Genomic DNA, 17,940 nt, shown 5'->3' on the forward strand with positions numbered 1-17,940 from the left:
GAGTGACGGTTTAGGACAAATCAAAGGCGATATATTCAAATAATACCTTGATGTGAGCAATTAAGTCTCAATTTCTCTAAATAAGGGTTTTATAAAGATGCCTCGTATATTTTGAGGCCACAAAGATCTCAAATCATCATATTTGTTTGTGTACTGTGACGCAATGCTAAATCTATTCCACCATGGTCATCCTGTAAGGGGGATTACCACTTTTGAGGCCCCTTCTCAAGGTTTCTTTTTTCCTTGCGCTGAGGTTTTGAGTTTTTCCTTGCCCGCATGTTGGTTTAAGATCAGGCGATGGTGTAATTGTAATCCTGTGCAGTCCTTTGAGACAATTTTGTGATTAAAGGCTATACAAATAAATGCGACTTGACTTGACAATTGCTTAGAATACTGTATTGTATCGGAAAATATGTTGTTTGTACAAGCAAATTATTAATGTTGATATCTAAATAATTTCAATAATTGGAAAATATAAACTTGTTCTACATTTAGTTGAAACCATTTCAAACATGTTTTTTTTTCCTCAAGCGTTCAGATAAATACAATGCCTTGAAACAGTGGGGATTTCATTTGTAACGAATCGAATGTATTTGTATAAATCCACAAACCCCAAAATAATTCTGCAAAAAATAACGTAATTGTCTTAATGTTGTTTGTTTTAAAAGTTCTCATTGTTTATTTTCCATGTATGTTAAAGGTTAATTAAGACAGTTTGCCAAGCTTTGTGCGCGCAAGTAGGAACCAATAAACTGCTAGCGCATGTTTCTTGACATGGCTTTTTCAGGGGTGCGCTGTCCGTCACTGTAAGAACTCCGGCCGGCTTCAAGGTAAGGCGAATCATGTGTTTCGACGTGCCATGTAAACATTAACAATTTTGTTTTTACGGGTTATAAATTAATTATATCACAGACTTTATAGAATACATGTGTTTTCTTAATGACGATAGGTATACGTTTTAGCTGTCATAGGTTTATTCGCCCCTAATCTCTGTTTACCAAATAATTGTTTTCTATGCAACGTTTTCTGCGACAACAATTAGACCTTTAACGTTATAGTAATTTTCTCATTTTTGTTTGTAGTCTGAATCCCCCATACAATTTTTTTTCCTGGGATAATGAACAAAAACTTTGTTGGCCGAAAATTGTAATATTTCTGAAAATAAAAGTTAATATCAAATTGTTGACGTCTCTTATTACTCTCAGAAACATTTTCACTGCAAGATGTAGTTCTAAAATGCATGAATTCAGTGCAACTTCATTTTTCATTCACTTGGATTGGCAAAAATCTATTTGTAAACGTTTATATACATGCTGAGTGCATTTGATCCTGAGTAATGAAAACTTACCAACCATAAAATTGCTCTTATTTTAAAACATAATATATTACAGTCGAAACAATTAGAAGCCCTTTGATAAAGAGATTTAGTTCTTAAACGTATTAAGTCAGTTAAAATGCAATTTACATTTACTCCTGCTGGTGCAAATAGTAAGTTTGCAAATTTTTCTATCCAGCACTGCCTCAGAAAATATTGTTTTTTTTTGTTGAAGTTCTTTATTTTACAGAATTTTTTAAAAAGGCATCCATTCTGTATTTATCACTTTTGAACTGAAATATCGCAAGTCATTTATTATTTTATTTTTTGCTGATCACGGTGTAGCACGGCGGCGCAGTGGTTGGCGCGTGTGCGGCACAGTTCTGAGGTCGTGGGAACTTCCTGCGTGGGTTCAAATCCAGCTACTGGCCTTACTGTGCGGAGTTTGTATGGTCTCCCCGTGTTTGCGTAGGTTTCGTCCGCGCACTCCGGTTTCCTCCCACATTCCAAAGACATCCATTTCAGGTGAATTGGCCAGACCAAATTGTCCCTAGGTGTGACTGAGCGAGTGAGTTGTCTGTCCCCGTGTGCCCTGCAATTGGCTGGCAACCAGTTCAGGGCGTCCCTTGCCCACTGCCCGGAGATGGCTGGGATGGGCTCCAGCCCCCCCGCGACCCTAATAAGGATAAGGGGTACAGCTAATGAGATGAGATGACATATTTGATTTTTCGTCATAATCAGCAATATTAAAAAAAAAAAAGACTTGCAATATTTAAGTTGATTTTTAGTTAATCCAGAATGTTGTGACATTTTTTAAATTGTATTACAGAATATAATGAACTTTGTCACAATATTCCAATTTTCCGAAAGACCTGTATGGAAAAATATTATTATTATTACTTTTTTTATCAGGTCAGGATGAAACTTCTGCATGCTCTGAGGAAATTTTCCACCAGACTTCAACTCGAATTTTCATTCAGGGCATTAATTCAGCTGGAAGAGACAAGGTCTTACATCACGATGAACAAAGTTGAAATCTTTTGAACTATCACTCAATCATGCTGCCAAGATGTGTCGCTGCACGTCTCCTTTTTAAGTGCTGGAAATTGAATATTGACTTTAATTACCGGTCCTCCAATCTCAGGCGATGTATTTTAGGAATATCACAGAGACAAGCTCATACATGGACAAGAGCACCCTCCTCAAGGGTAAACCAGAAGCCTGTGTTTTCCCGTGCTCTTGCATTCGGAGACAGGACGGCTGTGATTGACAGCAGCAGCAGCCACACCTACAAGCAGCTGTACGCTAGCAGCTTAGGGCTCTCTGAAAAAATCAACGCCACGCTTCACCTAAATTCCCTGGATGGTAAACCAATCTCCTTCCTTTGTGCCAATGACGCTTCTTATACAGTAGCCCAGTGGGCTATTTGGATGAGCGGTGGGACAGCGGTTCCTCTGTACAAAAAACATCCCCTATCAGAACTGGAGTACATCATTACAGATTCGAATAGTGCCATGCTGCTGGCTGGGCACTCGTATGCTGAGAGTTTGGAGCCCCTCGCACAGAAACTGGGTTTGCCTTGCTTGACACTTCCCCCAACTTCCGATATCAGCACTTTAAGGAATGATGAACAAAAAAATGAGAAGACCAGCACAAACTGGAATGAGCAGCCAGCCATGATCATTTACACCAGTGGCACGACTGGGAGGCCCAAAGGTGTTCTTCATACGCATGGCAGCATCCAGGCAATGGTAACTCTTTTGTTGTTGTTGTTAATGTGACAGAGTGGATTTTTTGATTACTAGATGTCTCCGTATTGTGTTGGGCAAAAGAAAACGAGTACTAGAAAGCAAAAGGAAGAATAGAAACTACGGAGATTCAAAGTGACCAAAGCGCACCTTTTTTTAATATTCTTGCCTAGCTTTCTGCGAAATACTTGGTTGCCCGTAGCAGCCAGATAACTGACAATCATGTCAGTTGCCTTTCGGTAAATAACTCATTTTACAAGTCATTAAAAAAATGCACATTTAAAAGATAGTTCATCTGTTTTTGCTTATCATTAAAATCAATGTTATTTTTTAATAAATGTTTTTTATTTAACCGTAGGAGGTGCTAAACAATTTGCAGTGTCCTTTTTTATTTCAGAATTCCAAAGCAAGTATTTTAATTATAGTCTCTGTTTGATTTTGAGGACAGTATTTAGCGAAAATGACTCCACCCTTCAATTCCTGCAAATATTAAATCATATTTCTTATGGATTTACAATAATTATCGGGAAAGATAGTTATTGGTGGGCAGCACGGCGGTGCAGTGGTTAGTGCGTGTGCGGGACAGTTCTGAGGTCATGAGATCGAACCTCCTGTGTGGAGTTTGCATGTTCTCCCCGTGCTCACGTGGATTTTCTCCGGTTTCCTCCCACATTCCAAAAAAAGCGTTTCAGGTTAATTGGCGGGTCCAAATTGTCCCTAGGTGTGAATAAGCAAGTGAGTTGTCTGTATCTGTGTGCCCTGCGACTGGCTGGCAACCAGTTCAGGGTGTCCCCTGCCCACTGCCCTGAGATAGCTGAGATGGGCTCCAGCACCCGCCGCAACCCTACTGAGGATGAGCGGTGCAGGTAATGGATGGATCGGTTTTATGTTTTAAAATGTGATTGGACATCGCACTCTACATAGAAACGTAATGAAGACTTATAAGGAAAAAGATTATATTTACATAGCTCGGCAATATTTGCAACGGACGAAGCAACTACAAAGTAACAAAAACTAAAAAAATATATCCACACTTTGACCTGAAATAGCCAATAGACTTCTCTTTTTTTTTTTTTTTCCAATATCAGGTTGTTTTTTTTTTTTTTTATAAACAGTGTAAGAATATAGATGAATGGGCTGATGCTGTACACAATAAGCGGGCTTGGACAAATATTACAAAAAAAAACCATTTAGGGGTGACTGATGATTGTCGGGCCAAAAGTTATTGCACCAAAAATGGCCAAACCCAACGACGATGTTATTGGCCCGATAGAAAAGAAAAAAGATTTTTCACTTGATGCCATGGTATAATATTCAGTAAGGGGACATTGTTTATGTTCTTCCTTGTAATTTATTGTCAATTTCTTAGTAATAGTTTCCCCTCTCTACCTCATCATAATGTGCCTGAGGCGCTGGAGAGCTTGGCCAATATCAGTCGTACGGCTTGGGATGTCTAGAGGCTGTTGTGATTGCACAGGCGTTTAAACTTTGCATTTAGCACATTGAGTCTTTGAATTAAGATTGACAGCCGTGAGTGTTTTAATTACAACACAATGCATGATGCTTTGCGTATGTCTCTTACAAAAGAATATAGTACATAATTATCAAGTCATCGCTGTTATAAATTGTCTTCCCGTGTACTCCTATGAGAGAGCTTTACTTCCATAATTGTCCAAAGGTTATGTTTGCTTTATGTAGTTTACCGTCTATGTGTCAGAATTTGTATGTATGTATATATATATATATATATATATATATATTAGTGAGTACATGTGAGATAATGCCACTTGATATGAGTGAATGATATGTTTGTCCTAGCTAAGGCATCTGTAAGGGTCTCTAAGAAGGGTTTTAATGGTATCGGTAGGAAAAAGTTACTGTGGATACATAAAATTTTTGATAGGACAAGCAAGCATTGCCACAATCGCGTTACCTTGTTATTATGCATTACATATTTAAAAATAATAAATTTACGTCTGCAGCGTAGATTAAAAAAGAAAATCGTGTAATTATTTTAATTCAAGTAGTTTTTAAAAAAATGAAGACTTTCAAATCGATATCTTAAATTTTTGAGGCGTGAAGGAAAACTTCACTCCATTATCCCATTAATTCAAAGCATGTTTTTAAATTCAAGAACTGTGTAGATATCGTCACTTCACCTCCAACACACACTCTCTGACATACACGCACACGCGCACACTCTCTCTTTGATTAGCATAATTCCTCTTTTGTTCCAGTCTAGCTTTCTTAATTAGCTCTAATTTATGCCATTAAAGATCTCCCGAAGATTTTGCTGTATATTTTCAAGTCAAATTGACCCACTTGTCCATTAGTGTGGAAAATCAAATCATTCCAAATGATGTCAGAGCTTCGTTTGTCGCCGCTTGATTGAGGTTGTGAAGTGTTGAATTAAGAGTGTTCTTTCTTTTTTTTTTCTTGGAAGCTAACAAATTGAAGTTAGTGAAGTTCTTTCAAAACTTCACACTAAGATAATAAGAATTGTTTGTATGTTGAACCAATGTAAACAAAATCAAAATGCTGCACAAATGGAGTACAGTCTGGGCCCACCCATGGACATGTTCTGCCCACCCAAAGGGAACTGGATACAGTACGTTACTGACAACAGTCTGGAGAGCCCGGAAGCTATCCGATTCATAGTGTAATGTCTATTACTTTTGTGTGTGTTTAATTGTGGACCCTTAATGGGAGGAGAGACATGAGGGAGGGGTTGGTGACAGGGGCGGAAGGTCAGCTGCTTATTCAGTCTGTTTGTGGCACGGGTAAACGTAAGTTGTGGAGCAGAGCAACTCCTGTTGAACGTGTTAAAATGCTTGTTATTTTTCCAATAAATTAACGATCAGACCAAAGCAGCAACTGTGCATTGTTGACCACACGTAGAGGCATTACAATTTAATATGTATGTCACTAGCACACAACTGTCAGCCCAAGCCCCATGTAATGTGACCTAATAGACCTACAGGACTACGTAAATGTTACCACACATTTTCGAATAACACGATTGAATTTATGACAGAGAGTGTGAGTTTTTCTAGCTTCTATTTGTTTGAAACAATGGATATACGTAAGTAGTTTTAAAAAAAACACCATCAGACTCAGTCATCAGCGTTAATGTATGTTATCAGTGGAACAAGAGAAGGAGGAGAAGTGTCCGAACCGTAGGAGAGGGCTGCCTCCCATCCAAGTGTGTGCCCCCACATTATATTGATGGAAATTCCGTCTCTTTTTCAAGAAGTGCCTCTTTCGGCTCAGCTCACTAAAAAGGGACGGCTCTTTCAGCTCCCAGCTCCTCTTCAAATTGTTTCTTGCTTTAATCAATATTTTACCAATTGTTCTGTAACATAATGCACAAAATGACTTTTAAAGGGGTCAACATAAGTTGGAAGAGCCAAAAATAAACAAAAGTGTGTGTGTGTGAAAAAAGAGAATAGAGAAAAAAAAACAAGAAAAGGAAACAAAAGAACAAGAAATGAAAAATGAAAGATAAAAAAAAACAAGCACAAATAAATAAAAATCTAAGGAAAGAAAAACCAACAGGAAAAAAATAAATAACAAAAGAAAAAAGGCAATCAAAAGGAAAGAAGGATCGGACTTGAAAAGCGCTTTATAAATGCAGATCATTTACATTTACTTTATCAATACTAGTCAAGTCATATTTATTTGTATAGCCCGTTATCAAAAAAAGTATCAAAGGGCTGTACAAATCGCAACAACTACAACAAAATAACTAGTAAAATATAACATCGGAGGAACAGAAATATGCTAGGCAAAATATGGAAAAATGTAATGTGTAACTTGGTTTGCATATAAACCCAATGGCAAATATGATTACATAAAACATAATAATATTGTAATGTAAAGTTAATATTTGGGTAAAAAACTATTTGGCTAGATAGCTAGCGAAAATGGTAAAAAAAAAATGTTAGCTCGATAGCATGCAAAAAATGTATGGTAGCTTGCTAAATAGCTAAAAATGTACAAAGATACTTACAAAGCTAAAAAAGTAGCCAGATAGCTAGCTAAAAAACCTGCACATTTTTTGCTCATTCGCTTTATGAAACCCAATTACTGAATTGAAGTTTTTTTTACCACTAGGAGGCAGTAAGTATTATACGCACGCGACATTAAGGTTGATTGTGTCCATACTATTGTTTTATTTTGCCAAAAATGAATTAGTATTTTTTTAAATGTATTGCTTCGAATAAATTATAATAGCTTTTATTGTTTTTCGCTCTTCGGTGAACCTTTAACTCGTTTAAATTTTAAACCTTTTTAATACTGAGCAACTTTAAAGTCAAGTTACTGTAATCCTTGCGTGGCACAGCAAACTGTCGATTAGTGCAACATAAAATAATCTACAAAATACAAGAATAAACTTGACAGTTTGTAAAAAAGCTAAACGTGAAACACATTGTCCCTGAAAGATGGGCAGAATACTAATTTACCGTATTTTCCGCACTATAAGGCGCACCTAATAGCCTTTATTTTTTGACCATGCACCTTATATATGGATCAATATTAAGTCGCAAGATCTCGCAACAGCTAGATTTTTCCTCGTAGGGGATGTGGTCCGCGGTGTATGCTGGGATACATATGCCGGCGTTTCATTTCCCAGCCAATGTGTCAATCATCATTTGAATCGATCACTATTGGCTAAACTTATTCGGAGGTAAAGGGGGCGGATCTTTTTTATCATTTACAGGCTCGCATAGGCTAAAGGGGCAAAACAAAGCCTGCAATTGGGCGAAAAAGATGAACGTGAATAGCAAGTTTGCTTGAACTACGGCATAGAGAAAACATGTTTTATTATTTTGTATTTGTAAATATTTTACTCTCCTGGATTCACTACACTCACGGATATAAGAGGACCATGGTTGCACATTATTATTGAACGCAACGACTTCGGTGAGCTACTCCGGCTATATATTTTTCCAGTATCTTGTTTCAGACTGATCTCGATGTTTCTGTAATGAGTCTATTTTTGAATTAAACTCAAATTCCAAGTATTTATTGTCATATGCACAATAAAGTTGCGAGCGAAAAAGAAAATAGAAACTAAGGAATGGTTGGCATTTCTTGAATCCCAAGACTTTAACCTTCCGAATGATATTTGGAACGATGTATTAGAGTGACATCGTACAGACACTGTATCCGTATATGTCTGAGACACGTATTTGCTTCTTTGCAAGCTTTCGGAAGTTAAGGGGGTAATAAGTTTGACTGAACTATCTGACTGTTTTGTCGACGTTCCCATTGTAGCGCCTTATAATCCGGTGCGCCTTATGTATGGAAGATATAGGACTAAAAACTATTTTTTGGGGGTGCGCCTTATAGTGCGGAAAATACGGTAATTCCATTTTGCAAAGTTAAAATGCTGTAAAGCAGGGTTGACCTTTCCCGGGGAACTACTTTTCCTGAAATTTCAGATTCTACTCCAATAAATAGAAATTTTGCAAAATGATCAGAAATGTGCCAATTTAATGGCAAAAAAATAAAATAAAAATAAGGAGTTGTGTTAAAATCGAAATCATATTTTTGCCTTTCAAAAAATCTGAATATATTTTTAGCGTTGTCACCAACCCCTAACATCACTATTCACAATGTATTCAGATTAGAATTTCAACCCAGACAAAACAACAATGCACCTTCAATATAAACAGCATTGACCTGATTATTTTATCTGCAGGCGGTGTTATTTATCAACCCCTGAATCATTGTAATCATGCTAATTGTGTTCATCAGTACAGTCTGCATTCAAAACATGAAAAATAAACAACATGTTTTCAAGGAACTCAAACACACCGAAGAAATCACCAAGTGACAATTTGAAAGTAATTTCTGTCCTCTTCAGGTCCAGTGTTTGGTTTCTGAATGGGCGTGGTCCCAAGATGATGTCATCCTCCACACGTTGCCGCTACACCACGTCCACGGGATCGTGAATAAGCTGCTGTGTCCCCTCTGGGTCGGTGCCACTTGTGTCATGCTGCCAGAATTCCAGCCTCAAAAGGTTTGGCCATGCCATTTGTTGTTCTCGTTTTAAAGTTGAAGAAGGAAAACAAGTCATAGATTTAACCATTATAATGTTAAATGGTAAATGGTCTGCATTTATATAGCGCTTTTCAAGTCAATGACTTCCCAAAGCGCTTTACAATGTGCTTCACACTTACCCATTCACACACACACACACTCACACACCAATAGCGGCCATGCAAGGAGCCGACCTGTCAGATCTTTGTTATTGAGTTTAACTCCTGTTGTTAAATTTAAACTTTTGTAGACTCTAAAAAATAAGGAGAGAAGACATCTATGGATTTTTAACTTGCAGGGAGGACAGGGATAGAGGCCTTCAGATAAGGATTACCTCGGTTTGAGGCGCTCCCCTAATGTCCTTTTTATCGATTACATTATAGCCAAAATAAGAAAAGCGGGCCAAAAATGGAACTGTGCCCCATTATCATAATATTCAAGATAATGAACAGCCCTTGCAACCTCATCCTACTTGTTTCCAGTTGTCCAATAGAAGAAAAAAAAATAAACGAGAAACCTATTATTCTCACCTTTTCATATCAGAGCACAGAAAGAAAGAAATCAAACAATGTTTTATTGTATCACACAAGTTATTTCCTTAATGATGATAAACGATGAACATATCGCCTGAGATATAGAAATCTACAAATATTTTCCTAATGTTATATATATCACCAAGTTAGCTTAAAAGGCAAACTTGGCATAAATAATTACACCTTACCGGTATGATTTTTCTCTCCAGAAGTAACATTTTAAACATTTTTCACACGTGATAAAATCGAAGCAAAAAATATAAAAATATTTTTCTAAATGAATTGAGTACAGTGTCATTCATGTTTGTTTATGCACCTTAAATAATGTAGAAGACATTTTCAAGTATCTGAGGAAAAGAAACTAGTTTTTGGCGTAGAAGACAATACTAGTTATTAGTGAAGAAGAAGACTGTTAGGCTCTGGTGGACATGAAGGTAAAGGTAGTTTTTATGTTGAAGAAGTTGATGTTTATTGGGGGGTTTTGCGTATATAAGATGCTATGCTAATTTTCAGAAGTGGTGTAGAGGAAGCCAAAACATGCTGACTTGGGTAGAAGGGAAAAAAACAGGACTATGCCATAAAATATTACACAAATTTTCGTCCTAAAAGAGAAGCTCAGATCCAAAGGTTACCTACCCGGATTACTGTACCCTCATCAATTTGCCTAAAGGACAAAACCGCTCCACTTATAACGCAATGAACACCGCTCTTCATGTTGCGCTTGGCCATTCAGAAAAACCCAGGACATATGTCAGAATGCTCTTCCTGGACTTCAGCTCTGTGTTCAACACCATAGCCCCGGATATCCTGGTGGAGAAACTATTGCAACTGGGGTTCTCCTCCATCTGCAGCTGGATTATGGACTTCCTCTCCAACCGCGCGCAGGCTATGAAACTCATCCGCCTTATTTCTTCCGCCCTGACGGATCCCCCTAAGTTTCGTGCTGAGCCTTCTTCTGTTCACCATGTATACCATGGACTTGGTGGGACTCGTCTCTAATGGGGATGAGAAGGAGTACAGGAACTAGGTGGAGACGTTATTTAAAGAAAATATAGTTTTAAGCAAGAACCCAATGCTACGTTCCGATGAGAAAAAGGTGATGTCGTTTTTAATGGAGATTACAAGATTTGGACGTAGAAGAAGTTGACGTCAAAGTTTATTTGTTCGGGATTTACTACAACTTTAAGTATTGGAGAAGGAAACACCAGTTTCCGTCGCAGAAGACAGCGGTAGATTTTAGTGAAAAAGATGATGCTAGTTTTCGCCGTTAAAATGTTTTTGTAGCATACGACTGCTTTAAAGGTGAGGAGCACTCTGGTTTCCTCCCATATTCCAGTTCAATTGGCCGGTTCAAATTGTCCCTAGGTGTTTGAATGAGCATGTGAGTTTTCTGTCCCTGTGTGCCCTGCGACTGGCTGGCTACCACTGCCCGAAGATATGGATGGATGGATTTCTTCAATTTTTGAAAGTCTAAATGTGAACACATTAAGATGTATAATTGTTAGAACTAAAAAGATTTTGTAAAAAGTAATATTTTATGCATCATGATATAAATGCTTCATGAATGTAGCAGAAGAGTTCTTTGGAATTACAGTAGTTGGTTATCTGCCAGTTATGACTGAGGATCAATGACCTCCTGTATACATCCTTTTTATTTATTGTTTTCCATGTTTAAAACTTTGAGGAGTGCTAGGTCTTTCAGATGGAAAGTTGCCTCTAATTCATGTGGTGTTTTTTGTTTTGTTTGTTTTGTTTTAGTTAACTACATTTCATTTCAAAGGGCCTAAAAAGTCTTGAATTTAACTTGATTTAAGCTGTAGGAACTCTGAATCAAAATGTAAACCTGAACCTCCCAAAAAGATGGGAAAAAAGAAGAGTTTATTCGAGCTTGCCTAAGAAAGGTACATACTTGAAAAATGATCTGCAATCCCGACTTAATGCCAGATGGCGGCAGAGAGTGTTTCAAATTGTGGACAGTACTAGGTATTAGTCCCTTTTAATAAAGCTTTGGTCATCTTAGAAGTGTATTTGGGGTCATTGTCAGGCTGCAACATTGCCCTGCGACCCAGTTCCTGGTGAAAAGGGGATTATTCCTAGCTCCAGTATTTGACGTTTCATGTTTTCTTTAATGTAATTCTACTCCAGTTGTACCCGTGCAGCCCCAAACCATGGCATTTCCAACACCATGCTTGAGTTTCGGCACGACACAAATATGTTTGTACTCGTCACCTGGTTGCTGCCTCACATGCTTCACACCATCTGAGCCAAATAAGTTGGTCTTTGTCTTATTAGACCAGAGGATATCTTTCCACTAACCCATGGCCTTTGTTGACGGACTTATTTTCCTTGTGCAAACCTTCAGTGTTGTTCTATTAAACCGTATAATGAAATCTTAGCAGAAATAGGAAGGGTGTACTCACTTTTGTGACATACCGTAGAGTTTTGAAAAAATCCACATAGACATTGTTTTTAAATCCATAAAAAGTAGACGTGGGGTTTCTTGGTTTTTTTTGACTGTGCAAGTCGACAGCTCTAAGTATTGGAAAAGGTGATGCTAGTTTCTAGTGTAGATGACAGTTCTGGTATTTCATGCAGAAGATACTGGTTTTTGGTAAAATAGTAGTTCACGGTGTAAAAGACAATACAAATTAACGAGTCAGGAAATATCAAATTCAAAGTACTTGTACTTTACTTGGTTATTTCTCCCTCACCTCATTTTCCCTTTTTACACGGTTAGCGCCTCCTCGTGTTCTCCCTTCTACTTCTCTCCTCCCCCTCGTTTCATCTGTTCTCCTCCCCTGTGTCACCGGCCTTCTCTTCATCCTCCCCCCAGCCGTCAGGCTAAGTGTTTTGGGCCCGGTGATGAATTGCCCTGCGTGGCTTTAGTATCTGACCAATGCCGACTCACGGTAAGAGCTTAAGCAGCGGATCAATCGATGAGCTGACATTGAAGAACGACGCTGCGAGAAAGGAGGGGCGACAAGGTGCGAGCGTCACTGGAATACAAAAAAGGACTGACGATTCCTCTGTTTTCCGACGCGAAGATGTTTTTTTTTTTTTTTTTTAAGGACCCGGAGAGCTTTAATGGCTCTGGGTATAGATGGGAAGCAAAGACCCTTGAAGGACACTTGGAGCTGTCAGAAAGGCATCGCTACACTTTGGTTGCCATCAGTATTCCGCTGTTATCCTCTGACCTTGTGTACCACACCACAAAGCCCAGTTCCAGAAAAAAAGAGCTTCATTGTCCTTCCCCTGAAGTTGAAGTTGCTTGATGAAAAGCTCAAATTTAGATTTGTTTTATCCCTCATGTTCTTTGAATGGGAAGATGGGCACCCTCTATTTTTTTTCTTCAAATATATTGACGATTCTTTTAGCCCTTTGTTTTTGCCTTCCTTTTTCAATACTAACCTTTACTTTCCGCCTCTGTTCCTTCAATTCAGGTTTGTCCAAACTCTTTAGTAGGTTAGCTAGAATTGGTAAGTTGAAAGTGTGTGAGGGATGACTATACTGCCTGACAGTCTTTAAAAAAATTCACTCTCAGTGAAAGTTTTGCAGTGCTCGGCAATCAGCTTTGCGACCTCGTAGCTCGCCTTTGTAGCATTTTCATTTGACTCGCTGGGTCTTGTGAAAAAGCCTTGCTGTGTAATTAAAACCGCTTCCAGTTGCTTCACCTTTTCACAGCATTTGTTTCTGGTTAGCTTTTTGTAGTTGGCATGTTTCTTCTCGCAGTGCCTCTTGATATTATATTATTTGAAAACAGCCACAGTCTCTTGGCAAACGAGGCAGACACAGCTGTTTTGGATTCTGTTGAAAAATACTCCAATTTCCACGATGCCTGGGAGTGGCACCCTCGTAGTCAACTGTCCCTTTTTTATTTATAGTCGCTTTGTCCGAAATTGGGTGGACACAAATTCTCACTAAAAGCCAAGGGCAAGGTGGTTTATTTTATTCTATTCATTTTTTGGCACAAATGTTTTTTATACTGCGGTCGACGGTACTGACGGGCCACCTATTGATTTTTATGAGGCCGCGGGCCAGTAAAAATTTGATCACAGGCTGTAACTGCCCCCCGGGCCGGACTTTAGACCTTCCTGCTGTTATTTATTTTATTCTTTTTTCTGCTTTGCTTTCATTTCTTTTTCCCTTCCTCCCTTCTTCCTTTATTTAAACTTTCTCAATCCCTCTGTCTTTGTTTACCTCCTTTCCTTTATTCTTACCCTCCCTTTTTCCCTCATTTTCCTTCTCTCTGTCACGTCATCTCTTTCTCTGTCTCTCATTCTTTCTTGTGCTCTCCCTTTTTCAGTCCCTTTCTCTTTCAGTCTCTTTTTTTTATTTCTTCCTTTCAGTGTTTCTTTCTCTGTCTTTCTGTGTCTCTCTTCCTGTCTCTTTTTCTTTTCTTTGTCTCTTTTTCTGTTTTAGTCTCTTTCAGTGTTTCTTTCTCTTTAAGTCGCTTTCTCTTTCAGTCTGTCACTTAGTCACTCTTTTCAGTCTATTTTAGGCTATTTCTTTATTTTCTTTCTAACTTTCTATATTTTCTTTCTGTCTCTGTCTTTCAGTCTATCCTTCTTACAGTCTCTTTCTTTCAGTTTATATTTCTTTCTCGTTCAGTCTTTCTTTCTCTTTCTTCCTCTTTCTGTTTGTCTTTTTTAGTCTCCCTCTCTCTATGTTTCAGTGTCTCTAACTCTTTTTCATTCTTTTCTTTATTTTTCTTAGTCTTTCTTTTTTCCTTTGTCTTTTTTTTCAGTCTCTTTTCAGCCTCTCTCTTTCAGTCTTTCTTTTCAGTCTCTTTCTTGCTCTCTTTTTGTCTCTTTCTTTCAGTCCCTCTTTCTTACACAGGTAGATATAAAGTTAACCATTTCAAATAATTTTTTGTACTTAACGTAAAACCAAACTTAGATCATTATTGCATTTAAGGAGAACGAGTAATAGTAGTAGTGGAATTAATTTAAACACTAATTTAAGCAAGTGATCCACTAATTTTACATTCTACTGTATCATTTTATCCCAAAGCCAACATTTGTATTTCATGCTCAGCTTGAGTTCAGGTCCCAGAAGCTCATCGGGGTGTTCAGCATGCAGCCCGTGCATTTAGGTTCTCACCGCATCCTGTCCCTGAGGTGAAGGCGGGCTTTTTGACGGACATAAATTGCCTTCCTTTCCCCCTTCTGAGTAGACTCTGTGGAAGCGCTCGACTGGGCTTGATGGACAGCGCCCACAATGGTCAAGTCAAAGCCAGTTAATAATTCGCCAGCCACTATCTGCCTGTAATACCCACTGCCTCCTGTTTAGAGGACATTGTAATGCTTTCGTGTTATAAAAGAAAAGACAAGTGAGAGCTGATTAGAACAAGATAACTTGATTAGAGTACATCTGGTCTCAATTGTGGAGTCTTCACAAATTATTCATATTAAATTGTTTATGGAAAATGCTGTAAAAAATATGAAAATGTCCTAGCCCATCTCAAAAATGTAAGCATTTTGGTCGGGATACATTTTACATTTTTAACACATCCAGATATATTGACAGTTTTAGCTGTCAGAAGTTGCGTTGATAGTGAAAATATGTGAAATATTTGTGATGCAATTGACTCAAAGCTTTTGTGTATTTGGGTGGAAAAGGGGAAATTCAAGGACTGGAAGTGTGGATGACTAAGTGCCGTAAATTGTAAATCAAAAAAGAATTACATGTAAACCGAGTGAGGATGAGTTGACAGGAAGACAGCTGGAAGGTGCGTTTGTCTTATTGGCGAAGTTTGAGGAGATGGACTTGATAAAGACATTTCTCACCTTCACTTAATTCCGACTGTCGTCCCAGCAAGCTCTGGTGTATATGTGATAGGAACAGGGTGGTTTATTAAAAAATGTCCTTCATGTATGCAGCATACCCCCAGGATATGACATGAATCCATTCCGAGGTGGTTATCGCAAATTAAAATTGTCCTATGGCGGGAAATAGAACCCTATTCGTGGTTCGTAAGCGTGTGTGCGGCACAGTTCTGAGGTCTTGGTTTTAATTCCGGTGCGGAATTTGCATTTTACTGAATGCGTGGCTTTCCTCCAGGCATTCCGGTTTACCCCCCACACTCAGAAAACATGCACGGCTGGTAATTTGGTAACTCCAAACTATCACTAGGTATAAGTGCGTATGAATGGTTGTCTGTCTCTGTGGCCCCTGTGACTGGCTGGCAATCAGTTCAGGGTGTGCCCTGCCCACTGCCCAAGAATGGCTGGGATGGGCTCCACCGCCCCTGCAACCCTAAGGGTAAGATAATGGATGGATGGTAAGCTATGGGCAGCACAGCGGCTGCGTGGTTAGCGCGTCCGCGGCACATTTCTGAGGTCATGAGATCAAACCTTCCTGTGTGGAGTTTGGATGTTCCCTCCGTGCTTCCGTGGGTTTACTCCGGGCACTCTGGTTTCCTCCCACATTCTAAATAGACGCAGTGCAGGTTAATTGTCCCTAGGTGTGAATGAGCGAGTGAGTGGTATGTCCCTGTGTTCCCTGTGACGAGCTGGCAGCCAGTTCAGGGTGTCCCCTGCCCACTGCCTGAAGATGGCTGGGATTGGCTCCAGCACCCATGCGACCCTACTGAGGATAAGCGGTGCAGATAATGGATGGATGGTAATAAGCTAATGTGTTCCAAACCCCTTGGTAAAAATATTAATCTGTATTTGCCTCTTTATTTTTAATGTTCGCCCTGATCTTTAAAATGTTATGTGCCTTATTCATATTTCTTAATCCTTGAAACTTTGTTTCTGTGGTTATCATTGTTTTTTTTTTTTGTTTGTTACCGAACTAAACAAAGGAAGAAAGGGAGAGAGAGAGCACGTTGTGGGGAGGGGTTCATCTAGAAGCATATCGGCATCTTCATGAGGCCATGATGCAACCCAATAACAAAGCACAATCTTTTATGACATTGAACAGTATCAGACAGCCATCTTGGAGACATTAGAGGGAAGTGACTCTTACCATCTTACGCACAAACACGGCAAAGTTACAATTTCTTTTTTATGTTTTTGGTCACACAAAATAATTTGTTGTTGATGTAGGAAGAGCATCTTCCACATCGTAACGTGTAAACATTGTAAGGTAGGGATGCCGTCACCCTGGCTCTACTGTATATGCATTTTGATCCATAAATAATGCTGCAGTTCCACGGAACGGAGAAGGTTATGCGTAGCTTCTCCTACGCAGTCAAAAAGAACATTTGTCAACGGTAGCCTTACAGAAAGGCCCTTCCACAGTCCAACGTATCAGTCGCACCCAACAGCAGTCTGCATTTTCCTCTCCATGACCTTTTCAAAACCCGTCTTTTCTTTCCCAGAAGTGACAGCTTTAATATGAGGCTGCTTCCACCACCTTGGCCTGCCATTTGCATCAAATAAAAGGAACAAAAAAGCACATTTTTTGCAGCATGCAAATGTGGGTGTAACCCTTTTTAGTTGCTTTATGCTAGCATTTGTCCTGTCCGTCAAAGTGTCCTTATCACCGCCTTCCTTCTGTGGACCTCATCCCCCTTTGTCTCCTTCCCTCCCCAGGTATGGGAAATGCTGCTGAGCTCCAAAGCTCCTCTGGTTACGGTTTACATGGCTGTGCCGACCATCTACTCCAAACTGATCCAATATTATGATCAGCATTTTACCCAGCCCCGTGTCAAGGACTTTGTTAAAGCGGTGTGCAAAGAGAGGATCAGGTATGGATTTTGTGATGTTTACACCCCAGAAAAAAACATTTAAAATATGTGACAACGCATTAATGAAAACATAACTTTTTTTAATATAAATGTCATTGTAGAACATGGTTAAATCGGTGTGCAAAGACGGGATCTGGTATGGACTTCCTGATGTTCACCACTTAAAATGTAATAAAAATCAATTATAACAAATTTGACCATATATTTATAAAAAACATCTACATTTTTAATGTTTCATATGAAATGTATTGTCAAATTTGAAGCTTTAGGTAGTAGAGAAGCAAAGATGAATCTGTTTTTTGAGAAGTACCGTATTTTCCGCACTATAAGGCGCACCGGGTTATAGGGCGCACCCCCAAAAAATAGTTTTCGGTCCTATATTTTCCATACATAAGGCGCACCGGATTATAAGGCGCTACAATGGGAACGTCGACAATACTGTACAGTCAGATAGTTCAGTCAAACTGATTACCCCCTTAACATTCCGAAAGCTTGCAAAGAAGCAAATACGTGTCTCAGACATGTACGGAAACAGTGTCTGTACGATGTCACCAATCACTCAAATGCATCGTTCCAAATATCTTTCGGAAGGTTAAAGTCTTGGGA

General features: G+C 38.9%; 1 protein-coding gene across 1 annotated transcript in view; it reads left to right on the forward strand.

Moving 5' to 3' along the window:
• Window positions 1–778: 778 nt before the first annotated feature.
• acsf3 (acyl-CoA synthetase family member 3) overlaps window positions 779–17,940 on the forward strand; it is a 60,795-nt gene continuing 43,633 nt past the window's right edge. Inside the window, exons 1-4 of the mRNA XM_088333829.1 lie at window positions 779–830; window positions 2,228–3,066; window positions 8,933–9,088; window positions 17,180–17,334. Coding sequence (XP_088189955.1) covers window positions 2,374–3,066; window positions 8,933–9,088; window positions 17,180–17,334 — 1,004 coding nt within the window. The 5' untranslated portion in view covers window positions 779–830; window positions 2,228–2,373. The remainder of the gene's footprint in view (window positions 831–2,227; window positions 3,067–8,932; window positions 9,089–17,179; window positions 17,335–17,940) is intronic.

This window comes from Urocampus carinirostris, chromosome 4 (assembly GCF_059441175.1).
Source record: "Urocampus carinirostris isolate Australia breed hairy pipefish chromosome 4, RoL_Ucar_1.0, whole genome shotgun sequence".
Classification (NCBI taxonomy): domain Eukaryota; kingdom Metazoa; phylum Chordata; class Actinopteri; order Syngnathiformes; family Syngnathidae; genus Urocampus; species Urocampus carinirostris.